The sequence below is a fragment of the Hemiscyllium ocellatum genome, chromosome 20 (assembly GCF_020745735.1).
Source record: "Hemiscyllium ocellatum isolate sHemOce1 chromosome 20, sHemOce1.pat.X.cur, whole genome shotgun sequence".
Lineage (NCBI taxonomy): Eukaryota > Metazoa > Chordata > Chondrichthyes > Orectolobiformes > Hemiscylliidae > Hemiscyllium > Hemiscyllium ocellatum.
In genome coordinates this window covers 6,820,611-6,848,313 of record NC_083420.1, presented here as the reverse complement: position 1 = coordinate 6,848,313, position 27,703 = coordinate 6,820,611, and the positions used below count along the sequence as shown (strand labels likewise).

Here is a 27,703-nt window from a genome sequence, read left to right as displayed (position 1 = left end):
ATAAGAAAATCTAGCCATAAAGTTACAAACTCAATATCCAATGAAGTGGATAATCTGCTTTTATACTGTCTCAGATCACTACTGCCAATGGTACATCTGTTAATAATTTGGCTATTTCAGAAACTCTGCCTATCAAAACAACAATCTTTTAAAAAGCTATTCAAATTGAGATTTAAAATTGAGCTATGTCTATTTTACAAACTGTTTCATGACACTGCTATATGCAATGTCTTGGTTGACTCCACATGATTCCACTTAGGCAAAGCAGCAACATCTCAATCATCTCACTACACTTAATTGCTGTATACAGCCATTAGTGTTTTGGGTCTCAATTGATGCTAGCAATTTCACAGGCAAATTTAAATGTTTACAGATGTTTTGATGAATGAGTAGAAAGCTTTGATGCTCATTCTGCATTGATTATAGACATAGAATAATTGATTTCAAGACTACAGTATAATAGGAATTAATTATTAATGGTTTATATATATATAATATATATATGATGTAACTATGATATCAACAGTCATGCTATTGAGACAGTAAGAGGGTAGGAATGAAAATTTTCTTTCTACTCTTTAGTTTCTGTACTTTTACTATGTTATTCAGGTATTTTTCCTTAAAGGCATCCATTCAAAATACCATTTCCACCCCCCACCAAAGTTTCTGCAGACAGTTTCCTTACAGCAGCAATTAGCTGCTGCATGATGTTTTCCCACACTGATGGCAGTTTTGAGTTTATATCTGTGCTTTTCTCTCAGCTACCATCTTGTGAATTCTCATGCTCGAGCTGAGTTACTGAGCTTCCTTGGCTGATAGTTCCATTGAGCTGAAAATGTGTTGCTGGTTAAAGCACAGCAGGTTAGGCAGCATCCATGGAACAGGAAACTCGACGTTTCGGGCCAGAGCCCTTCATCAGGAATGAAGGGCTCTGATAGTTCCATTGAGTTTGCTTTTTTCCAATACCTTCTTTTCATCAATAATCTCTTCTGGATTGTTCACATCTTGAATCAGTCTGTCTCTGATAGCATCATTTAAGTTGCGTCTGGATTCACAGAATTCTGCTATCATCTTTAAAATTTCTGAGAGCTGGGAGATTGATTCACCATCATGCTAGTTGCATTTGTAGAATCTGAACCTTTCAGGAAGCACCAAAGATTTGGTACTATAGGATTCTTTCTATTTCTTAAATTTTGGCTGTATTGGATTCCTCAGTTGGTTAAATGCTTTTCTCCCATAATACTCAAGAATCCAGAGATGACCATATCTACTTCAATTTGTTAGCTTGAAGAAAATGAAGTCAACACTCTCTAATGAGAGAATAGCCCATGGTCTGTTAGGATTCTGGTGATTTTATCTTTATTGCTGTGCTCAGCTTACCACTGGGTTATTGTTTACTAATTGAAGAGGCACCGCAAAGCAATGTTAAACAAGTCCCAGTCTGAAATCAAGCCAAAACTGATATGTAAAAACCAAGTGTTATTGCTTTCTCCATACAAATCACACAACACCAGGTTATAGTCCAACAGGTTTAATTGGAAGCTTTCACTTTTGGAGCGCCGTTCATTCATCAGGTGGTTCATCATAACCACCTAATGAAGTAGCAGTGCTCCGAAAGCGAGAGCTTCCAATTCAACCTGTTGGACTATAACTTGGTGTTGTGATTTATAACTTTGTACACCCCAGTCCAACACCGGCTTCCCCAAATCATTTTCCATAGGAATCACCTTTACCATTTGGAAGTCTACTCAACAACCAAAAGTGTATTTGCATGCAGCCTAAGGCAAGATTTAGTTTAATTGAGTCTCTGAACAAAACTGTCCAGAATTCCCCAAATAAGTACTAACCCTTGTGCATTACTCAATCTATTAAATTAATTGGACCTTGCAAAAAAGTGTATGTTAAAAAGAAATATGTATAAATTGGCAAAGTTATTTTGAGGTTTAGTTCTGCAGATTTTTAGACTCCATTCTGTGACATCTAGCATTAGAATAGGCAATTAATGTGTATACACTATGTAAGTAAAGTAGTTTATATTAATGAAATACAATATCATAGAATCACAGAATCCAGTGCAGAAAGAGGCAATTCAGCCCTTAGAGTCTACACCTACCCTCACAACAGCATCCCATCTAAACCATCCCCATAATGCCATATTTCCCATGGCCAATCCAGTTAATCTGCACATTTTTGGACTGTGGTGGAAACCACAGTAACCAGCAAGAACCCATGGGGAGAATGTGCAAACTCTGCACAGGCTGAATACAGCAGTAGTATCTGCAGCCATTGTAGCAATTTATTGATTTAAACAGAGCATTTTTCATGTTGTACACTACTGTACACTGCTTTGGTTCATGAATGTTTCAAATAAAATGATATGTCTACATAACGGCTCATTCTGGTTTCTGAGATTGGTAATGACCACCTAAGTTTGTATGTACTGCTGTACAGCAGGGACGCTTTGGATAGTTAAGGACAGAGTCATAAGGCAATAAGCTAGGAGTGGTGTGGGTTTGGTAAGCCTCCAACGAAAAAGGGACAACATTCCACAAACAAAGAGAAATCTGAACATGATCCGACGTTAGCTTTTCCAGTGTTGAAGAGGAAAGAATCTTTAAGTGGGGAAAATGAGAGATAACAAGGCAAGTAGTCAGTTGAAATGTAATGTAGTTAATGTAATGTAAAAGTTTGGAGTAAAAATACAGACACATCCTTTAGGACACCCAGGGGAATGAAGGGAAAGATTTCTGTGGCAATGTGGATGTATTAGCTGTGCGCGCTACCATGCGCAGGAACATTCCTGGTGATTTCAAAGAGAACTCTGATGATACTCGGCATGCACTCTGGTTTGTAAATTTTCATCCTCAAGAATTATTGTTCCTAAACATTTTTAAAAATAACCATAATTATTTTCCACCATTTGTTTTTAGCATTATTAATAATCAGTCAACGTTGATTAGTCCAGTTCACCTCAAGCAGCTTTTATCCTCTCTTTCTCCTGCTTATGATATTAATTTTAGCATTCATGTTTTATTAGCAAATAAGCATTTTAACTTAGGAAAGGTTTTTTTATAGTTACACTAACTAAAGTCTGTAACTTTTAAACAAAGCAGGAACAGCATTATAGATAAAATCAAAGTGCGAGAGAAACTCAGCTGAATTGGCAGCATCTGCGGACAGGAGGAGTTAAGAAGATTCATTGAATTCAAAATATTAAGAACTGAAGGGAGCTGTCAATGTACTGCAATCTGGACCAGTGAAACCCATTGTAACCTGGAACAGCACCTCATTTTCCACTTTAGGCACTTGATAGCCTTCAGGACTCAACATTGAATTCAACAACTTAACAATATTAACACTGTCCTCCACAGATTTCATCCTCCTGTATTCTGTTGGTGTGGGTTTGATCTCAACAAACTTGACTTAGGTTTTTCAATGAACAAGGGTTATCAAGGCAAATGTGGTCGATTCTGTGTACATAGATTTTTGATAAAGTGCTACATCACATGCTTGCTGGCAAAGCTAAAGCTCATAGCTTTCGAATGAAAGGGACAGTGGCAGCATGTATACAAAGTTGTCTGAGTGATGGGAAACAAAGAGGTGACAAATGGTTGTTTATCAGACTGCAGGATAATGTGTGGTTGGAGTTTGATTAGCTTTGCAGAGAACTGACAGGCTGCGTAGCCTCCTCCTATGACCATTCTTTGATCCTGTTGTATGAAGACCTATCATTGCAAAGAGGCAGGGCTACTGAAACAGCTTCCTTCACAGGAGAAACACTCATCTCTTACCCTATGTACTTAGTGATGCACATGCTGAAATGTAACCAACATTAAGATCTGTGTGGCCAGAAAAAAAAGGTCCCTCATAGTGTCCAGGCTTGGGTTTATGGATAGCGATCAGGAACAAAAGTTTCTTCTGAAACCTTTTGACCTAGAAGACTCAGCACCACAACTGACAACATAATTAAGCATTGGCCAGACCTTAAACTTAGGGGTTAGTTTATGCTTCAAGGGCTTTCTGCTACACCTAGTGGTCTTTTGTTAAACAATTGATATCGTGCAGCCTTCCCCCATTCCTACCCAGCATATTTTTGCAATTCTGTTCGATTCCAGCCATTTGAAAAAAAACAGAATATTATGGAAATGTGCATTATGCAGGTTCAGACAGCATTGTAATACTGTGAAATTAAATAGTATAATATTATTAGTGATGTACAACTTTAAAAGACTTCATATTAGCCTATGCAAATATAAAACCATAGAAATTATGCTGTCATCAGGTTTTGCTCTCCTTCAACATGTTTTGTCATGTTAGGCCAGTGATCATTTTAAATGAATACTTAACAGGTCACTTCCTGGCATTCCACAGTTCTCATAGGACTAACTTATATACCAATGGCATCAAAAATAATGTGCACACTTATGAGCCACAAATGTTGGTCATTCTATCAAAATACCAACCAGTCAAGCCTTATACAATAATGTTCATGTTTCACTGTCAAAAAACTCAGCAACAGACAATGCACTTTGCTTTAAAAGGGTTCTCTCAGCTCCCTGACAGCCCACACTAAAATTATTTACAAATTCTCAACACTAAAGATGATTCAACATCAAGCACAACTTGGGCCATGAATTCTGGCATCCATTTTGACATAAGTATATTTTGTTTTCCCTTGTGTCAGCATCTTGCATTTATTACTTGCTTCCAGTGAATAGCAACCAAGATCAGAAACCACAAGAAAGTTTTTTTTTGGCTCCATGGCCTAGGGACATGGAGTTCAGTGTTAGCAGCTACCCTACTTGAAAACTCAGAACAAGTCATGAATTTAATTGAAACTTTGTGGGTTTTGGCCCTATCCACTACCTCTGCCAGGATTTTATGGGAGGGAGGAGTGTAGCTAGAAAGTTGGAGTAATCCTGTCTCCACTGGTCCTGAAACCATGGCCAGATTTTGCAAATCCTCTAACAGTAATGGCTTTGGCCCTATTAAAGGAGGATGCCCTGTTTCTTGAGAGCTACTGACCAGAGAACCTCATCAGCTTATCAGTCCTGGCAGCATCACCCAGGAGAGGTCAGCACTGCTGAGACTGCAACAGATCCCAAAGCATAGCCATCAAGGTGGCCCAGAGTGCAGGTAAATGAGGTTGAGGTCTGCCTGAACCAATAAGGCAGTACCTGGTGCTGATCATGTGGACAGCAGGCCTCCATGAGCCATAGGATGATCAACCAGGAGGGACCCATGAAGTGACAAGATAGAATTAACATTAAAATGCATTATTACTCTTGTGGTTATGCTTGATTTCTTCCATTTTGTAACAACCTGTGTAAACATTAAATCATTGCCACACAGAGCAAGGGGGTCAGGAGAACCGAGAATCCAAGCAAACTTACTAACTACACCTCTTATATAAATGATTTAGATGTGAACATAAATGACAAAAAGCAGTGGACCAGCACCGGTCCTTGTGGCACACTACTGGTCACAAGCCTCCAGGCTGAAAAACAACCCTCCACCACCACCCTCTATCTTCTACCTTTGAGCCAGTTCTGTATTCAAATGGCTAGTTCTCCCTGAATTCCATAAGATCTAACCTTGCTAACCAGTCTCCCATGGGGAACCTTGTCAAATGCCTTACTGAAGTCTATATAGATCACATCCACCACTCTGCCCTCATCAATCCTCTTTGTTACTACGTCAAAAATTCAATCAAGTTTGTGAGACATGACTTCCCATGCACAAAGCCATGTTGACTATTCCCTAATCAGCTCAGGCAGCATCCAAGGAGCAGGAGAATCGACGTTTCGGGCATGAGTCCTTCTTCAGGAATTCCTGAAGAAGGGCTCATGCCCGTAATGTCGATTCTCCTGCTCCTTGGATACTGCCTGACCTTCTGCGCTTTTCCAGCAACAAATTTTCAGCTCTGATCTCCAGCAACTGCAGTCCTCACTTTCTCCTATTCTCTAATCAGTCCTCGTCTTTCCAAATACACGTACATCCTGTCCCTCAGGATTCTGTCTAACAACTTGCCCATCGCTGACGTCAGGCTCGCTGGTCTAGATTTCCCTTGCTTTTCTTACCACCTTTCTTAAACAATGGCACATTAGCCAACCTCCAGTTTTCTGGCACATCACCTGTGACTATCGATGTTACAAATATCTCAGCAAGGGGCCCAGCAATCACTTCCCTAGCTTCCCACAGAGTTCTAGGATGCACCTGGCCAGATCCTAAAGTTTTATCCACTTTTCTGCATTTCAAAACATCCAGCACCTGCTCCTCTGTAATATGGTCATTTCAAGATGTCACCATCTATTTCCCCACATTGTGTCTTCCATGTCCTTCTCCAGGGTAAACACTGATGCAAAATACTTGTTTAGTATTTCTCCCATTTCCAGCGACTCCACGCATAGGCTGCCTTGCTGATCTTTGAGGGCCCTATTCGCTCCCTAGTTACCCTTTTGTCCATTATGAATTTATAAAATCTCTTTGGGTTCTCCTCAGCTCTATTTGCCAAAGCTATCTCATGTCCCCGTTTTGCCCTCCTGATTTCCCTCTTAAGTATATTTCTACTGCCTTTGTACTCTTCTGAGGATTCACTTGATCTCTCCAGTCTATACCGGACATATGCTTCCTTCTGTTTCTTAACCAAAATCTCAATTTCTCTCATCATCCAGCATTCCCTACACCTGGGAAGGAGTGCTATGTGGCTTTGAAGAAAACTCCAGAAACATAATGCTGTGGAAGAGATGAATTTAAGTATATCATGTTAAGTAATAAGTTATCTGACCATCAAGTAGCTTGTTTAAAGGTCTCAGGAAGAGACATTGATAAGAACAAACCATCGAGTAAATGCAGAAATTTGCCAAAAGGAAAGATTCCAGATGTGCCAACTGAACAAGAAACTTTAAAGCGGAGATAGTGTGACCCTTCAGAGTTTTGTTGGGAGCTAGAGTGTCTTTCTTTCTAATATTTGTAATAAACGCAGAAAATAAAAGCAGGAGGTCATCATTTAAGCCTTCATTATTAGACCATAATTAAATAGTTTTTATATAGTGTAACATAGTTCTTTTGTTTTGTGTCTATTAAACTTTGGCAGTTTTTGGGTAAAAGTACATTGTCAGTCTCTTCTGCATGTGTTCAGTGACTGACCACCATGGTAAAAAGATAACAAAAATAAAACTATGGCTTACCAAGCTAGGTTTCACTCTGGAATCCTAATTATCCTGCATTGACAGCAGTTGGAAGCACCACAATTGAGAATTATAAACATATGCTGAAAACTCTATTTTTACGATGTTATTTGGATGACCAAGATGATCTTCTCAATTGCCTATGCTCAAATGAACCATACAATCTCAATATGGTCAATTTTCATCAAAACATCTGTCCTCCTTGAGGGTGTCAGGGTGGTCTAGCTACATGGTGCAATGCCCATCTACTGCTGCTGGAATACCAGTGGTGGAGAGAAGAACAGAATCCAAGGAGAAGGATACAAGAGATCCTTAACTGGCCAGCACCTAGCCTAGGCCGCAATTGGCCTAAGGGTGGATATGTTATCTGCCACTCTTCAAAGTGGTACAATGATGACAAACATGACAACTCTCCACCTCCTCACCTACTGGGGAGAGCTGGATAGTGCAGGTGAATGTAAAGTCCTTGGCATCTATTAATGATTTATTTCAAGGGCAAATAAGGATAAGCAATATAGGCTGGTTTAGCTAGCAACACTAACATCTCATGAAAGACTAAATAAAAAATAATTAAAAATCTACTCCGATTTTAAAACAACTGAAAGGAAGGCCCAAATTTATCTGAAGTGGGGCATCTCCCAATGGATATTTATTGGTTAGAATTATTCCTTCAAATCCCAGCTTAGTTTTCTAAAGTGCAAGTTCAGAATGACAGAATCTTTATGACACAGTAGGCCATTTAGAGCCTGTGCAGAAAAAATGGGCTATGAGCATTTTGACTTATTGCTAACCTGCTGCCTTTTTCCTGCGATTCTGATTAACTAAGTACAGCAAACTTTGTTTTAACCAGCACCTTATTGTTTGGCCTTCTTCATAAACCAACAAAAAGTATATACAGTACAACCTCGATCACCTGAACATCAATTTGCTGAATTTCGGATTATCTGAACAAGATCTCAAGGTGCTGTAAAAACAGCATTAAGTAACTCAGCATTCACTTATCAGTTAAACGGCATTATGGCATGCATTACCGGATAACCGAAGCACGTTCAATATCTGGTACTCAAATTACCTCTTGTTTACAGTCAGATCAGTTATCAGTTAAATTATGGCGTGTACTGTCAGATAACAGAGGCACGTTCGGATAACTGGCACCCAAATTACTGCTCGTTTACGATCAGATCAGTTATCCAAACGATCTGTTATCCAAACAAAATACTCCCCGCCCGTCTCGTTCGGATAACAGAAGTTGTTCTGTTACTCAAATACCACAAGTTTGGGTAGCACGGTGGCTCAGCGGTTACCACTGCTACCTCACAGCGCTAGGGATCTGGGTTCAACTCCAGCCTCGGGCGACAGTCTGTGTGGAGTTCTCCCTGTGCCTGTATGGATTTCCTCCGGGTGCTCCGGTTTCCTCCCACGGTCCAAAGATGTGCAAGTTAGGTGGATTAGTCATGCTAAATTGCTCACATGTTCAGGGATGTGTAGATTAGGCGCATTATTCAGGGGAAATGTAGAATAGTAGGCAAATGGATCTGGGTGGGATACTCTTTGGAGGGTCCATGTGGACTTGTTGGGCCAAATGGCTTTTTCTACACTATAGGGATTCAATAAATCTACCGTGATGTCCGAGTATTTATGCAGTAAATAAAGTAACGTGTATATCCCCTGACTTACATTTCTATTACTTATTTTGTGTTTTGAAATTGGTTTTATGATGTGCGTTGATGTTTTTACATAGGTATTTTGAGGGATGTTGATGTCTTGAAGTTTCGCTTGGTCAGGATTTACTGCAGTTATGTGTACCTCTTGATTATTCGGAATATTTGATCAACCAGTACACTCCTGGCCCAATATGTACCAGTTAGTAAAAGATTTGCTGTAGCAACAATCATCTGATTGCCTCAGTCTTTAGTCATCTTTAATGACTCAATTAAATTTGCAGCCACCATACTTCCTGGCAGTGCATTCCATCCTCTAAGCAAAGAGGAGGTAAAGTCAACAGAGTCTTACTAGACCATATGGCTGCTCTCTTATTACAGAAAGAGGACTGGTGGCAGTTTACTGAGGGACACCATGCCTCAGGTGAGGTTGAGAAGAGGAATCCTTCATGGTAAGCTCAGCTGGTCCAGGAAATTAATCCACACTGTTGGTGTTACTCAGCATCAGACCCTCTAACTATTCGCTGAATGCAAAAGGTTTCTGTCACCTCACAATGCATTTTAAACCGTGTCCTCCTGATTCTCGATCCTTTTAAAAAGAGATTAGTTTCTCATCTATGCTGTCCAAACCTATCGTGATTTTGACAACTTTTTATCAAATCTCCTCTTCACCTTCTCTCCAAGGGCAATAGTGTCAACTTCTCCAATCTGCCCTCATAGCTAAAATTTCTCACCCCTGAAACCCTGGTTTAAACATTTTCTGTGTACTTTCCAGTTATGTTCACATCCATCATAAAGTGAGGTACCCAGAATTACGCAAAATACTCCAGCTCAGGTCTAACTACTGTCTTATATAATTTCATCATAACCTCTTTGCTCATGCACTCTGTGCCCCTTTTAATGAAGCTGAGAACTATTTTAATCATGGTTCGCTCTATCTATCCTGTCACTTGAATGACTTGTGTACAAACACAGTCATGTCTCTCTGCTTCTGCATATCCTTTACAGTGTATCGTCTCTCCATGTTCTTTGTATCAAAGTATATCACCTCACACTTCTCCACATGGAATTTCATTTGCCACCGGTCTGCTCACTCTTCTAACTTAGATCTAAGTTATTTTGGGATTGTACACTGTTCTCCTTACAGGAAAAAACAACAAAAAAAAGGAAGAGAAACAAATACAAGAATCCCAAATTTTGTCTCATCTGCAAACTTTGAAATGGTTTGTTGAAAACCAAAAACTCGATAATTTAAGAAAAGCAAGGCACCCAATACTGATATCTGGAGAACATGACTACTCATCTTCCTTCAGCCTGAAAAATACCCTTGATTTCCTATTCCTCAGCCCATTTTGTATCTAGGTTGCCACGAGCCCTTTTATTGCTGAGCTATAATTTTGCTCACAATGCCATTGGGTCATATTATATCAAATGCTTTCTGGAAGTCCAAGTATACTTCACCAACAAAATTGCCCTCTATTAACTCTTCAAAAAATATTAGCAAGTTATTCTGACATGAATTTCCACTAACAAATCCATGCTGCTCTTCACATATTCCCATGTAACGACTAATTCTATCATAAATAAATGTTTCAGGCAGTTGCCCTACCACTGAAACTCAAGTTACAGTGCTGTAATTACTGGGCTTACCTTTCCAATCCTTTTTGTAGGGATGTAATACTTGCAAGCTTCCAGTTCTCTAGCATCACTCCCAAATCCAAGGATAATTTAAAGATTATATCCCTCTGCAATTTCTACAATCACTTCATGCACTGTTCTTGGGTGCATTTCATCCAATCTCAGTGCCTTATTGATACGTCATCCCTGTCAATTTTAAACCCTCGTAATGACTGAACTTTCTCCCATCACTACTGTCTGAGCAACATCTGCCTCATAGGTAAAGACAGATATCAAGCGTTTATTTAACATTTCAGCCGTGCCTCTGATCTGTGTGTGTAAATTCCCTTGATAATCACACTCAAATGTTTCTTCTTAACCACTGAAATTTAAGAATTACAGCAATCAGAAAATTACACGCGAGGAGGTAAAGTAAAGCAGATGAAGTGGAATCAAATTATATTCAGAAAAAGGAACAGCTAATGGATTCAGATAGAAACAAAACAGCAAAGTAAGAAAAATTTAAATTTTGGAATTTTTAAAATTTCCAAGAACAATTTATTATGTGCAGGAAGGAGATATGATCACTTAAACTCTTCCCTTTCTGAGTCAGAGGGGTTGCTTGCCATTGTGTACGTAATTCCCATTGTTAAAAGGGTAGTTAAAATTTTAAAACAGATGTAAATCTGCTTTGAGTTTAATCGTCAATTAATGTCCAAATCCTGAAAATTCTTAAACATAACCAGGAAGGTGAGGGCAAGATGCCGATTTTATGAATCAAATGACTGAGCTAGTCAATTTAAGTTGCTCAAAGAACATCGCACTTTGCTTGAGCCTATTGGCCAATTTGCACATTATGTTGTGCATCATGAACTCATTATTCTGCTTCCAGCAAAATTTGCACCAATATTTTATTTCAAATTCTAACAGCTAAAAGGAGTAGAATGAAATCAAAACCAATCTGGCTGGAAGTAAACTCTTTTTGCCTCCAACCAATGATATTTTTTGATATTGAATATGCTGACTGAAAGCCAATAAATTCAGAATACTGGGGTGGTTTTTATTAGCGCTCTAGGGAATATCTTGTTCCCAGTAATCCCAATGGATTTAGCAATCTTAAATGTTTGGTGAATGTTGTTACTATGGTTTAAAAGTACAGCATTAACCTCTGACATGCCCCCTTGTGACCTTGCACATATTCCTTCAGGATATATTATCAAAAATGTTTTTATTCGGTCCTGTGAACATTCCTGTCCTCTTAACCAGTTTCTGCAGACTGCTTTTCCATTAGGAATACATAAACGTAATCAGTAAGAATTTCCCATAACAAGAAATTCTGTAACTCACACCAGAAGTCAGCCTAATCACTTCATTTTAAATCATAAAATTAATGAGCAAGAATACTATCAGCAATTCAAAAAAACCTCCTTTACAAATTAACATACAAGTATAAAATCCAGTTGAATGATGACACAACTAAAGTTCACACACAAATAAATTCCTGTAAAAGATCCAGTCTTTATGTACTTGACTAGTCGTAAGCAATGTTACTCACTATCCCAGTATATAATCGATATCATTGATCTGCCTGTGATCCAAAAACATCTATAATTTCTTAACCATTTGAGGTAAAATAAGCAAAATCTGGATTCTTTGGTTTGAGTGCTGTATCACTGTGCTTGTTCTTTCCAACTGGCCAGGAACATCAACTGGAATGGTTTACTTTGTTTGATGACTACACTCCATAAGAAACACATTCGCTGTTTATACATTATATTGAGTAAGCAAGAGGAATGTTAACCTAGCAATGAGGACCATCCACTGTATCTTAGGTCACCAGATGCACTGATAACCAATGTTCTTAAGTTCACTTCACTCAAACAATCGACAATCTGTAACAATGCGGATTAACTGCAGCATACTCTCAGTCTGGAGTAAATCAACACAGCTGTTCATGTGAACAGAGTTTGGAATAAAAATCATTTTAAATTGTCCTTAAAGTCAAAGAAAGATAAACAAATTCACCTGATTTAAATGCACTTCGTAACACAATAGACCCCTCTGATTCCAGCAGAGCCATCTGCCAATGCACAAAATCTCACAGAATCCTGATACTTTGCTTCTGATTTGTAAATTAGTTCCATGGAAGTATGTAGAAAACATGTCAGGCATTCCAGTGTGCACAGCAAAAGCCTGCAACAGTATTGCAGGAATCTGTTTTTTGAGAGGCAGACCAAGACCTGGCTGTTGAGAGTGCACCAATCAGATCAGCCCCGATACAAAAAGCAGTCAGTCAGTGAGTCAGTTTCAGCCCTCTCAGGAATCCTGCCAGACACCAATTATCCACAGGAACTGCTGCCTTTATACTCAATCTTTAAGGTCCTTGCGGTTTGTGATTTTAGTTGGAAAATTAAGCCATTTCTTTCTCATGCTGGCACATCATCTAGTAAAATTGTTACAAAGATGTCAGTTCTCATAACTTCATTTCACTCCAATCAGTTTTCTTGCTTCACAACAAACTGGGAGTCTATGTCAGATAAACTTTCAAACTATTCCAATGCATTTTAGATAATATACTGACAGATTGATAACCACTAATGAAAGCTAGGCATGTTAATGTTACAAAAGAATCCACATGTTTTATGTCAGATCAATCTGAGCTCTATTATGCAATCAGTCCCTGAATGCAAACAGCATCTAAAACCCGTTTCTAAACTAAATGGCTTCAAGCTAAGATTGAGAACTGTGATATATACAAGCTGACCATTGCTTAGTAAGAAGAATTAAATGTGGTTTCTGAATGAAACTAGTTAAGCTGGACACAATCACAACTAATACAGACTTGTACGTATACCACTAGGATCAGGAGAAGTGCCACACCCAGAAACACATTTTCTCAGACACTCTTCACATATAGCAGTAAATTTTTCCATCATATAATGTTGTGTCATCTTTACATTGGTATTTATGGTGTTTGTATTGCAAAATGGGTTTGCAAGCACTGAAACAATTTCAGATTTCCTCATGCCTGCCTGAATAGCAATATTGACAGATGTCAACATCAGTTATTTTTCCATGTTCCGGCCAGGAAATGGAGAAATAATGTGGAACCTAAGGAAGGTGAAAAAAACTTTTAAAAAGGGCTAGTCGTACATCCTTTTTAAATTGTCTTTTAAAAATGATACTAGCTATCATTTTAAAAAAAAACATTAACACTATAAAACATCGAAAAGTTGTGTTAAAAAAGCAGGAAATATGTTGGTAAGTCAGCATCTGAACTAAAGGTTAACATTTCATCTCTAGATACAAAGATTGCAATGAAGATTGCATCAATTTTTTTCCTTTTCATCCTCTGAATACCTGCATTTGTAAATCAAAAACTCCACATCTCATGATCTGCATTTAGTAATTTTATAGAAGGTTGAAGATCAACTCCTTGAGGGACAAACAATGAGCTCCATCTACACAAGTGAGCAACAGAAAATTGAATTTATGTAGCACTCTGATGGTATTAAATATCTATAGGAGTTCAAACTTGAATTTGGTGCTGAATCATAAAGAAATACTAGGACACATGACAAAAACCTTGATCAAAGGAATCGATGTTAAGTGAGAGATTTACACAGGACATTCCCAAGTCATATTTCATCAGGAGCTAAATATACACCTACCATGGGCAAAGGAAACAGGAGGTGCCTAACAGGCCAGAACTAGGGGAGTACAGTTATTGTGGAAGCTTGATAGAGGTTCAAGTTAGAGATAATCTTTCAAAATGCAGCTAACTGAAAAGATAAAAATGTAAACATGCAACATTTAGCAAAGATAGCAAAATACTATGTCTAGAGGAGGCAGCAACATGCTGGAACAAGAAAAAATGTGCTTTCATCCTTCAAACAATCTCAGACCTACATTAAATGAAAAAGCTATATTATCAAGACTATTATTACTTCTGTAATTATAGTCTGATTCTCACTTGGGATGGCAATAACTTGGCACAACTATTAAACTGGTAGACATTCAATCATAGACTACAGACCTGAGGCATTGGCACATATTAAAACACAATATGGTTAGTTAGGTAGGAAAGAAGGGAAAGAGAAAAGGGAAAAGGGGAAAGGGGAAAGGGAAGGAACTTCTAGATTGCAGAATAGCACAGGTAGGGCCTTCTCTCAGTTTTCCAATGTTGTGGGAAATGGAATTTGAATAGGTGAGATCATAAGTCTCATGCAGGAATCTATGAAATCGTGACCATGTATAAAAAGGTTTGAATTTAACTTGTTGATGAATTATTCAGCAGTGGGAAATGATTAATTACCTGTCCATAGCAGTGGTACTTTCCCAAACACTTCTATCAATTAAATCAAAGTTATTTGGTCTGAAGACTTTGCACTATAAAACAGAATACAAAAGTAACTGCAGCATGTAAATCTAACAAATGGTGATTCACCAGCCTAGACTATAACATCTTTTGCTCTCAATGACCAGATGTAAATCAGACTTATTAGTTTATATAGTTATGATTTTAGTTATAGATATATATCACCATTTAAGTTTTAATTGTTCAATTCAGATTATTTTTGACATACTTCTATTTGAGAAATTTGCATTCTTCACTCTAAATGAACAGGTTTAATAGGAATGCAGATGAATTGTGGGTCCATTATCATGTTTGTCAGAGCTGTACACTGTTCATGATTGAAATGCCTTGCACAGATGTCTATTTCCAATTGTGTGCACTCTGCACTCACTATCTATAAATTAGTTCTACTAGTATTTTTGTTACTAAGTGCAACATCAATGTGCAAAGAAAGAAAAGGAAAGTTTTTCTGAGAATTCAACATGATCCTACAAACGCCAAGACTTACTCTATAATTTCTAATAAAGCTAGTTTCACTGACTGTCACGTTCAGGTAGAAACAAAGTGCATTGTTTCAATACTGATTCTGGTCACATTAAATATAGACAATATTTCTAATCACTTAAAAGTATTTATTTGCACAGAAGTTTTCTCTGTAACTGGAGACCAAGACAATTATTTCTACAAAACAGCCCTGCATCAACTTATTTCTTGAGTGTAGAAAATGGTATGTATTATTGCCCTTTATTCTTAAAAGAATACATCTAATGAAAAGTACCTTTACAAAAAGACTGAAATGTAATTCAAAATGTTTTTATATTTAACACATTTCAGAACCATATTACAATCATTATCTTTACCCCATGTGTAATCAACATTCTTGTTATTAAAACTAGCAAAGATCAGCCTGCCTTGCATCATTAGCTCACCCACAGCATTTTGAGAAGATACCACGTTTGTGTGTAACACATTTCTTATTCATGGATGATTTCTCCTGAAGCAGGCAGGCGGGAAAAGGAATCCAGTCTATGTATAAAAAATAATCAGCCCTTAAAGCTGTCAATATTGCAAAAAGATTAGGAGAGAGATTTATGAACCAAAAACATGGGGCAGATTGTAAACATGCTTAAAAGTACAGAAGTCCTTATTTTCAGAGCAGGAGGTAGTAAGACATTTATTCTCTTGTAAATTAAGTCTTAACTGATCGTAGGCACTAAATCGCCATCATTGAAGTGAACAGCCCATGGTCAATGACATGGGAATTGTAAAGCTGATCCGTTCATTAAGATTTAAACCGGTCATTGGACCAAAAAGTAACCAATTTGAAAAAGTAAACTGAATTTTAATTAAATCCTGTAATTTAAAATGGATATTGGCACTTCTTAGTTTAGAGACTGCAACTAGTATTGACAAAACTGGCAGCATGGTGTTGAGTGCAATCTGAAGGATGGATTGGCAATTAGGTTTTGTTGCCTTGTAGTTATGCAGCAGTGAGACGCAGAAACTGCCAACTTCATCCCCAGGAAATCAGCAGGAAGGTCATTGAGAAAATTAAGAAACATTTCACAGCTTAATATTTTATTACTGTAATCCATAATGTTGTCACAATCTAACCAGCATCATTATTCAGTAACAAAGTTCTCCTAAATCTGATTGAAGTATCTTACCATATTTATTGTAATGAGATTTCTACAAGTAGACAGAGATAAGGCAAGGCAAAATGCTTTTCAGCATTTTGGGGCACAATAGTTCAACCATGGTGAACAGTAAGGGTAAGGAGTGATGCATACTCCTTGTTGGAACAGATGATCGTATGCAAGTGGAAATAAAGGGTGAGGGAAGGTGAGAAGGTTGAAATGAACGCAGTGGTAGCATGGGACAAGATCATGAAGAATTTTATAAGAGAGTGGGTAAATTGAAATAAATCCATTGGAAGTTAGAATGGACTACTTTCAGTTTCCTTTTTTGTGATTAGGTCAATCTGTACATAATCTTAATGTCACATTAGATACTGAGTTGATTTCCAATCTTCTATCAGCATCATTACCAAAACGACCGATTTCCACTGCCATGATATCACCCTACTTTTGCCCCAGCTCAAATTATTGATACCTCTATTCTCTAGATACACCTATTCCAACACATATGGCCCTTAAGAGCATAATTCACAAGTACAGAAAAAGATCATTAAGCCCAATGACTCTGCTACACCATTTCCAAATGGTTTGGCAACTTACTCAACCTGCTAAATATGAAGAGGAGATACTAGCATTCACTGCCCACCTCCAATGCCCTTGAGCAGGGGGTAATGAGCCAGATTCAGGAGCCACTACAGTATGCATGGCGTAGGTCCACTTCTCAATTGAGGGGAATTTCAGGATTTTGGCGCAGTGACAGTGATGAGTGGCCATAGGACAGAATTGTGTATGGCATATGGGGAACTTGTATTTTAATGCATTCCCGTGCATATGCTGCCCTTGTCCTTCTAGATATAGGGTTGTGCAATTGGATGCTGCTGTCCAAAGAACCTTGGCGAGTTGCTGCAGTGCATCTTGGAGATAGCACATGCTGCTGCCACTGCATATCAGCGATGGAGAGTGAAAGGTTTGAGCTGATAGATGGGGTGCTGATCAAATGGTCTGATTTATCCTGGATGGTGTCAAGCCCGAGTATTGTTGGAGCTGTACTCATCCAATTAAGTGGAGTGGACTATATTGTCCCTTCTCTCATATGTTTTCTCTCAACAAAATATCATCCTATCGCCCACAGTCAGATCGTGTGCTTAGTTTAGGCCATTTCCACACACTTCCAAAAGATCAATACTGTCCCCTTAAATAGGATCTCCCATTAGCAAGCATATCTTTTATCTTGTGGCTTCCCTCATCAGCACTCTTCCCTCTATGTAATAGATCCATCTGCAAATACTTTTAGAGTCAATTTTTTTAAATAAAGAAAAGCTGATGACATGTTTGTGATTGATTCCTCTAGACAGTATTTTCAGATCCTAGTTCCATACTAGACTTCTTAATTTTAAAAAAAATCCACACAAAATAAACACCTGATATATTTTCCTTGTTAAAAAAAATTGAGCAAGACTTGTACCCAAATACTTTCATTTTCTGGTTACAACACCATTATACAAGTTAACGACAGTTATAGGACTTATGAACTGTGACCGTGAAACACAAAAAAAATCATTCACTTGGTTCTTCATAGTATTTAGAATATGAACACGGGTTAGATATGATATACATATCATATACAGAAGTGATTAGAAAGGTTTATAAAAGAAACATAAATGATTCCCAAGGATGACCATGCATGATCATTTACCCAATTTAATCATTTTGTAGTGATCTTACATTAGATTTCTTAGAAGAGAACTTCTCACACAGTACAATTGCATTAAAAATACTTATCACTTCTGCCCCTTTAATAAATTAGGTCTGCCTAAATTCTTCGATACATTAGTTTACTATGGTGCGATTTTGTAAATTTATTTTCAGTAGGTCTTCAAGTTGTCTAAAAACAATTTAACTAGACCTCTCTCGCTGCTTACAAGGAAAGCATATCTTCATTTATTCCAGAATGTTTGCAACACATCTTTGGAATTCTGTCAAAAATGTCACTGTTCCCGATGATTTGATTTTAAAAATATTTGATTGACTAGAACATTTAACTTTAAAAATTCTAATACAATGGCTATTTTCCAAAATAATGTCCTCATATTTTAAAGCATGGCACAGTCAGGTAAGTTTAAAAAAAACAATAGGTAGTTTAGATGGTAGGGAGTTGGCTTTCAAACAGTCACTTAACAGATTGTGACCATCTCCTCTCACATTTAAATATCTTCTCAGGTGTTGGAAGTGTCCTGAAGAGAGAAGCAGCACATCCCCAACCCTCCAGACCTATTTCTGAGGTTCCACATATCATACTGAAAGGTGATAGGAGCTTTATATGCCAGATGTTTGGCAGTCAAATCTAGCAACTTGCAACCTCAAGTATATTTCAAACCCTTCTGACAGATATGACAGCGTTATGGTCTGTCAGTGACTGTCTTCCCTGGCATAGGATATTAATATTACAAGATTTTTAAGGTCATCTTTGGTGCATTTTCATCACATTTCATCTGTCAGGGCATTCATACTGTATCTGACTACAGAAAATGACAATGGGAATTCAATAATCAGGCGTGCAAATGGTCTGTTCAGACTAATGCAAGTGGATCTTTTTGATTGTGGTCTTGCTTCTTGTTTTTGTCTTTTTTTACATCAGTATTGGGTACTCTGTCCTGTCACTTGATACCAACGATAACCATTGCTTCAGTCTGTGGCAACGTCATTTAATTTGATGACAGTAAACCTCAACTTTTAAAAAGTACTTGGATGAGCACTTGAAATGTCACAACAATCAATTGTGAGCCTTGTGCATGAAAGAGGGAAATGGTGTAGCTAGTATATTTTTGGCAATATTGACTGAATGGATTGAAGGGCTTCTTCTGTACTGTATAATACCATGATAATAATATGATAACATCCACAACTTCAATCCATGTAGCAGGGTGGAAAGTAACAAACTATCAAATATTCTTTTCTAGTGTGTGGACAATTTCTTTTGTTACACAGGCCCTTTAAATTTTTGTGGGGTCAAACATGGTAACTTCAAAGGGCAGACTTGACAGCAGCCTAATCAAGAACTTCTAGATCACTAGGTGACTGCATAGTTTAAAGGCAACATTGATGGCAAAGGTGATAGCTTTATAGATATCAATTTATGTTGGCAGACTATCCGCTGTTTCCTCCTGTCTCTGCTCAATTTTATTACTGACATCTGGCCTGTTACTTAGGCATCAGATGAACAGATAATGGTTCGGCAACATGTATAGGTCTTTTGCACTGTAGAAAAAATTCTCATAAATGATAGTATTCATGGATTTGAATACTTTTGTCCAGTCAACCATGAATAAGGTGATTCTGGTGTTGTATTCAGTTTTCCTGGATTTGGTACACTGTTTATTTGGAAAAAAAGTCCTGCTTATTATTTGAGAGAAAAACCACTGGGAGGTGGCAACAACAAATATAACATGGGCTAGAATTTCAACTGCTTCAAATAAAAGCTAAACTGTACAATGGCTAATTACAGCATTCTTGTATTAAGGAATTATCTGAAAATGAGATAATATTGAGAAGATTGGGTCCATAATCAGTGGGATTCAGAAGAATGAGAAATGAAACATATAAGATGCTGAGGGGGCTTGGTTGGTAGATGCTGATAGGATGCGTCCCTTCATTGGAAATCTGGAATGAGGGAACATACTTTAAAAGAAAGAATTTCATTTACATTGGAGTTCTTCTTTAAGAGGGTAATTTACCTCAAACATTTTGCCCAGAAAGTAGTGGAAGTTGGTTCGTTAAACAAATGTGACACACCGATATTTGATTGACAACGGAATCAAGTGTTATTGGTGAAGTGGAGTGGACTTCACAAGCCATAATCAGATCTACCCTGATTTTAATGAATGGTAAACCAAATTCTCCAGTGATTCTAAACATAACATGCTCACTGATTACAAAATCAACAGGCATCGCAATTTTTATCACTTTCTCACAGCACAGTTGCTCAGCCCACCTTTGGGGAGATTGAAAAAATATATGTAAAAGGAACAAATTTCCAGTTTATTCACAAGGTAATACTTATATTACATCCCTTGTTAAGACATTGGGTAGACCCTCTTACTTATTTTAACCCAGCAACACAGAAAAGATTTATCCAATGCTGCAATCTGTAAAAGTTTGACAGGCTAAGAACTAGTTAAAGTAAAAGTAACAACTTTATTCCTTAGAGTATAACAGAAAATGATTAACAACTATTTACAACTCCTTGCTCTAACCCATCTTTTACCTTCTCCTTCTACAATACTAGTCTGAGAAAACTCCCAATTAAGATTTACAAATCAAAACATCTCAAAACCAGACAGCTTTCAGTTCTCCTTGATATTCCAGTCTTCTTTTCTTCTTCTTGTGGATTCTGCTTCATAGATTACTGATCAATAAAGGTACCTTTAAGAGAGCTATTTTTCAGGTAGTGTGCTGAAGACATGCAGGTCCTGGGCCTCCTCCATCACCACTCCCTTACCACCCGACACCTGGAGGAAGAACGCCTCATCTTTCACCTTGGGACTCTCCAACCCCATGACATCAATGTGGATTTCACCAGTTTCCTCATTTCCCCCCCCCCCCCCTTACCTTATTCCAGTTCAACCTTCCAGCTCAGCACCATCCTCATGATCCATCCCATCTGTCCATCTTCCTTTCCACCCATCCGCTCCACCCTCCCCTCCGACCTATTACCATTACCCCCACCTCCATCCACCTACTGCACTCTCAGCTACCTTACTCCCAACCCCACCACCTCCCATTTTTCTCCCCATCCCCAAAGCTCCCAGCCTCATTCCTGATGAAGGGCTTTTGCCCGAAACGTCAATTTTCCTGCTCCTCAGATGCTGCCAGACCTGCTTGCTTTCCAGCACCACACTCTCGACTTTACATGCTGATAGCTTGGCGGTTCTCCCCTCAACTGTTCTATTTTCCCTGGTCTACCCCAAGGCATCTGATTGTGTCATTGACAATCCTAAAAACCAATATACTCAATTCAAACTTGATTGGAGGTGGGTACTTTGGGGTATAATTTAAACTGATTAGTCAAATTTGAATTTGGTTTTGTCTCCAAAGCAACCAGCTAATCGAGTTGTTCAACCAAATGTTATATTATATTTTTTTCAGAACACTTAGTGCCGTCAGGGAGTTTTTGCTAGTTTTAAACTCCACGGTATACCACATCTTCATAAAACCCTGGTTTACACTATCTTAGAAGATGATGGAGGACAAATGTAGGATAACCTTTGTAAAAACAATTGGACCTTTGACCCTAAAGTTATTCACAGTAAGCCCAAATTATTTAAAAGTTACTTTCACATTCAATTTTAGCTCCCATCCATAAGTTACAGCAGAAATTACTCATCAGCAACCCAAATTAGGTAATGTTCGTTTTGGGAGACTCTGTTCCTATCTTGAAAGCAAGAAGTGCAGGAGCTGAGATGAGGCAACAATTCACAGTCATTCGACAACCAACTTTTTACTTTAGTACATTCATGGGATGTGAATGCTGTAGGCTGGGCAAGCATTTATTGCCCATTCCTAGTTAGACTTGAGAAGGACTTGGTGAGCTAACTTTTTGAAACGCTGCAATCCACACTTGCTGCTGGCAAATCTGTAGCAAGAACCAATCCCAGCAAAACTGCTGTCCACTTAAGTGCAAGCAGCTTGTTTTTTGGCTCTAGATGTGAAGTAGCATATTACATTAATGCTGATTTTCAGCAGAGAAAAAAATAAACTGGGGACCATTTGATGAATAAGGGTAAAAAATGAGGTCTGCAGATGCTGGAGATCACAGCTGAAAATGTGTTGCTGGTTAAAGCACAGCAGGTTAGGCAGCATCCAAGGAACAGGAAATTCGACGTTTCGGGCATAAACCCTTCATCAGGAATGAGGAGAGTGTGCCAGGCAGACTAAGATAAAAGGTAGGGAGGAGGGACTTGGGGGAGGGGCGATGGAGATGTGATAGGTGGAAGGAGGACAAGGTGAGGGTGATAGGCCGGAGTGGGGTGGGGGCGGAGAGGTCAGGAAGGAGATTGCAGGTTAGGAGGGCGGTGCTGAGTTGAGGGAACCGACTGAGACAAGGTGGGGGGAGGGGAAATGAGGAAACTGGAGAAATCTGAGTGCATTCCTTGTGGTTGGAGGGTTCCCAGGCAGAAGATGAGGCGCTCCTCCTCCAGCCGTCGTGTTGTTATGTTCTGCCGGTGGAGGAGTCCAAGGACCTGCATGTCCTCAGTGGAGTGGGAGGGAGAGTTAAAGTGTTGAACCACGGGGTGGTTGGGTTGATTGGTCCGGGCATCCCAGAGGTGTTCTCTGAAGCGTTCTGCAAGTAAGCGGCCCGTCTCCCCAATATAGAGGAGGCCGCATCGGGTGCAGCGGATGCAATAGATCAAGTAAGCGGCCCGTCTCCCCAATATACAAGTAAGTGGCCCGTCAACCCAATATCTATTGCATCCGCCTCTGGGACGCCCGGACCAACCAACCCAACCACCCCATGGCTCAACACTTTAACTCTCCCTCCCACTCCACCGAGGACATGCAGGTCCTTGGACTCCTCCACCGGCAGAACATAACAACACGACGGCTGGAGGAGGAGTGTCTCATCTTCCGCCTGGGAACCCTCCAACCACAAGGAATGAACTCAGATTTCTCCAGTTTCCTCAGTTCCCCTCCCCCCACCTTGTCTCAGTCGGTTCCCTCAACTCAACACCGCCCTCCTAACCTGCAATCTTCTTCCTGACCTCTCCGCCCCCACCCCACTCCGGCCTATCACCCTCACCTTGACCTCCTTCCACCTATCACATCTCCATCGCCCCTCCCCCAAGTCCCTCCTCCCTACCTTTTATCTTAGCCTGCCTGGCACACTCTCCTCATTCCTGATGAAGGGCTTATGCCCGAAACGTCGAATTTCCTGTTCCTTGGATGCTGCCTGACCTGCTGTGCTTTAACCAGCAACACATTTTCAACATTTGATGAATATAAATGATCCAGTTTGATATTCCTCACAACAAGAATAGGTCACTTGCCCTCCAAGCCTATTCTGCCATTCAAATAGATCATGGCTTATCAGATTTAAAACTCAACTCTACTTGCCTGCATAGCCCCGATCAACTTTCATCCCCTTGATAATCAAGAATCTATCTACTCTACTATAAAATATTTATAGATTTTGCATCCACTGTCTTTTGAATAAGGGAATTCCAAAGACCCTCAACCCTCAGAAATTTTTTTCTCTCTTGCTTAAATGGGGGACCCCTTATTTTTAAACCATGACACCTAGTTCTAGATTCTTTTCACAACAGGAAACATCTTTTTCACATCCACTCAGTCAAGTCCACTCAGGTTCTTATTTGTTGCAATTAAGTAATTTGTAAACTCTAAACAATATAGGACTATCCCAACTAACCTTTTCTCATAAGGAAATCTGCTCATCCCAGGGTCTAATTTAGTACAGCTTCTCTGTACTGCTTTTAATGAATTAATGTCTTTCTGTAAGCATGGAAACCAGGACTGAACACCTGTACTCCAGATACAGTCTCATCATGCCCTGTATGGCAGTTGACAGAAGCATAGCCTCCCTATTCTTACATTTAATTCTTTCCACAATAAAACATAACATTACATTTATTAGCTCTCCTGATTACTTGCTGTAACTGCATGCTAACCTTGTGTGATTTATGCACTAGGATACTTAGATCTCTCTGCATCTCAGAGTTCTGAAACCCCTCGCCATTTAGATGAAATGCTTCTCTTTTTTAATTTAATTTTTAATTTTTTTTAATAGAAACTAGATTTAAGCATGTTGTGAAAAGTACAAAAATTTCAGGAAGCAAGCAAAGGAATAACTAAAATGAATGATTGGAACTACTGTTACACATATTCAGATGTTACACAGATGCAAAATAACTTTTCTAGCAAAGTACATTTTCTAGCTTTGTACTATCTGTTGTCAAGGAAACTAAAACTAGGATGGTGGCCTTCACACATTAAAAAAAACTGCAGCTTTTTGCTCATCACTTAGCCTTTACCCACACTAACAGCATTAGCAATCATTGTAATTTTTAAACCAATGCATACAGCTTCTTTTCCTCCCAATTGTAAGCAATATAAAAGGACATCTACCATTAACAATTTCTATCTGGCTTTGTATTAAATAAAAGTGAACAAATATTTTGCCTCAGTATGTAAAAAGCTTTAGTTGCTCACATTCATAACCAAGTTCTTTCAGCACAAGTACTCGACAGCCACCATTTTTTACAATGACGCTATGATGGGCAACTTAACTGCTTTTAGAAGAATAAACTTTTTTGGTGAAGCATACAGTATTTTCAGAGAAGTGGATATAATCAAGTTTTATAGCTGCAGAGAGGGAGTATGATGTATCGGTTAGCTGTACAGAGATTCTTTGCAGTGCCCTGTGAGAATGTCTATTCAAGGTGTTTTTAAAAACAAGGCTCCCACGAAACACTAATTTGACAAGCACAACTTTGCAATGCTTAAACATATAATGAAATTAAAATAAATTGGGTTTGTCATGAGGCAAAGTGATGGCGTTAGTGCTACTTTTGTAGAAATCCAGTTTAATACAGATACCTGGTACTTTTTAACATATCTTTTTAGTTTCTTGTAATGACAAATTTATCTCTAATGGGGAGTACAAAGCACTCCAGACCACAGATATTTCAGAGTCAGAGTGTGCCCAAATCAGTGAACGGACACAACTTAAGCTTAGGATGGATAATTTTTACCAATATTTCCTTCAAGTTCGTTACAGGTAATATACCATCTCAAATTAGCAACCTTGCCAAAAGAAATGTTGCATTTATAATATCTCAGACTCTCTCAATCACTTAATGAGTAACAAACTACTTTTGAAGTCTAGTCTCTCTTGAAATGTAGGAAGCAATCTCTGCACAGCTGAGCCCCACAGCAATGGAGTTACATGACTAGAACATGTGTCTAGTTAGTAACATTAACATTATTGGCCAGGACACCAGGGAAACAACTCCTCCTCCACCCTACCCCTTCTTTTTGAATAATATAATGGCAAAGACTTCCATCTCACTGATATAAGATACAGTTCTAGCCATCCTTGCTATACCTTTAATAATTAGACAGAAAAAAAATGCTTGTTCCCATTAATATCAATACTATCCACCAGGAAAACTTTTCTGAACAGAGTAGTTCTAACTTTCCATAGTGGAAGGTTGAATACAGGGTAGCATATTGAGTAATCATAGATATTGACTGTAAAAAAACTCTGTGAGAATGCTAATAAGTCATAAGCTGGACTGTTTAAAGATGCTAACCATTTCACCATTGGAACGCCGTTTTAAAAAAAACAAAACCAAATGGTCCTCTTATATTGTTGATATAATATCAATTCTATTTTTGAAGTGATGTGCATAAAGTAAATCCCATTCTGAATATACACAGACCACATATTAGCACAGTTAGGTAGAACGAGATGATCATCTTTACTGGAAATTCTTGAAATTTTCTGCAGAGCTTGCAGAAAACAGATTTGATATCAGAAAGAGGAACGGTAATTTTATTAGTAAGAATATGACCAGCAGACTTTAGTTATAGAGTCATAGATATGTACAGCATGGAAACAGACCCTTTGGTCCAAACCTTTCCATGCCGACCAGATATCCCAACCCAATCTAGTCCCACCTGCCAGCACCCGGCCTATATCCCTCCAAACCCTTCCTATTCATATACCCATCCAAATGCCTCTTAATCGTTGCAATTGTACCAGCCTCCACTACATCCTCTGAAAGCTCATTCCATACATGTACCACCTTCTGCGTGAAAAAGTTGCCCCTAAGGGCTCTTTTCTATCTTTTATTGTTGTTTTAGTATTTATTAATGAAACCTACCAAGCTAGTAGAAACAGCCAGGAATTTTTCCATACTGCTTGCGCCCCACTTACGATTGAATTGATATAATTAATTCTTGTTCAGGAAGTAAACAATTCATTGAAAGTATTTCAAATTTATGAAGAAAGTACAGTCTTCCGGCAGGATGTATTGGCACCCCTTTCTCTCTCATGCCACCCGCGCAGTAATGCCGTTTTATCAGTTATTCTCAACATTTTACCACATTAGGGTGTTTAAAAACAGAGGTTAAAAATGATTCACTTCAATATCATCCTTGTTTGGCTGCAGGAGACAGTTGCGTTTGTTTCTGCAATATTTTTGCTCCAAGTCCAAGTACTGAAGTACATAATCTCAAAGAGTGACTTAGAAAAACTGCTGAAGCCAACCCTGAGAGAGGAGGTCAACTCAAATCACATTTGTTTGACTCCCTGCAGATTAACGTTTGAACGGCAGAAGTTAATTTAACTCCCCCACATTGTCAAACTCTGAACTAGCTTCCCCAGTTAATTTCAATGGCATCTAATGCAGTAATTTTAAAACAACAAAACGTAAGTGGGGATTGTGTTAATTGTTCAAGTTGGTACTCAATCATTTCTTTCCAATGATCTGTTTTATCAAATATGTATGCATTTCTTTTTGTTTGATACCACAAATAAACAAACTGTTTATGGTGCCTTAATCATTATCCATCTCAGAGTTTTACATGCTTCATAAATTAATTACTCATTGATACAGGAAAATGCCACGGGTGGCAGAGTGGCTCAGTGGTTCACACTGTTGCCTCACAGAGTCCGTGACCCAGGTTTGATTCTAGCCTCGGGTGACCATCTGTGTTGACTTTGCACATTCTCCCATCGTGTGTGGGTTTCCTCCAGGTGGTCCGGTTTCCTCCCAAAGATGTGCAGGTTAGGGTGAATTGGCCAAGCGAAATTGCCCATAGTGTTAGGTGGATTAGTCAGAGGCGGGTCTAGGTGAGTTACTCTTCAGAGGGTCGGTGTGAACTTAGAGTCAGAGATGTACAGCATGGAAACAGACCCTTCAGTTCAACTGTCCATGCCGGCCAGATATCTCAACCCAATCTAGTTCCACCTGCCAGCACCTGGCCCATATCCCTCCAAACCCTTCTTATTCTAAACCCATCCAAATGCATCTTAAATATTACAATTTTATCAGCCTCCACCACATTCTCTGGCAACTCATTCCATACATGTACCACCCTCTGCGTGAGAAAGTTGCTCCTTAGGGCTCTTTTATATCTTTCCCCTCTCACCCTAAACCTATGCCCTCAAGTTCTGGACTCCCCGACCCCAAGGAAAAGACTTGCCTATTTATCCTATCCATG

At 38.8% G+C, this 27,703-nt stretch overlaps 1 protein-coding gene across 5 annotated transcripts in view; it reads right to left on the bottom strand.

The window, feature by feature from the left end:
- The window catches only part of mrtfba (myocardin related transcription factor Ba), a 240,664-nt gene that overhangs the window by 82,312 nt on the left and 130,649 nt on the right, over window positions 1–27,703 (bottom strand). The window contains exon 1 of one of the 5 annotated variants that reach the window (XM_060840450.1): window positions 12,494–12,646. The exons of the other annotated variants lie outside the window; for them this stretch is intronic. Within the exon in view, the coding sequence (XP_060696433.1) occupies window positions 12,494–12,548 (55 nt within the window). The 5' untranslated portion in view covers window positions 12,549–12,646. Of the gene's footprint in view, window positions 1–12,493; window positions 12,647–27,703 lie in introns of those variants that run through there. 5 annotated transcript variants of the gene reach the window in all.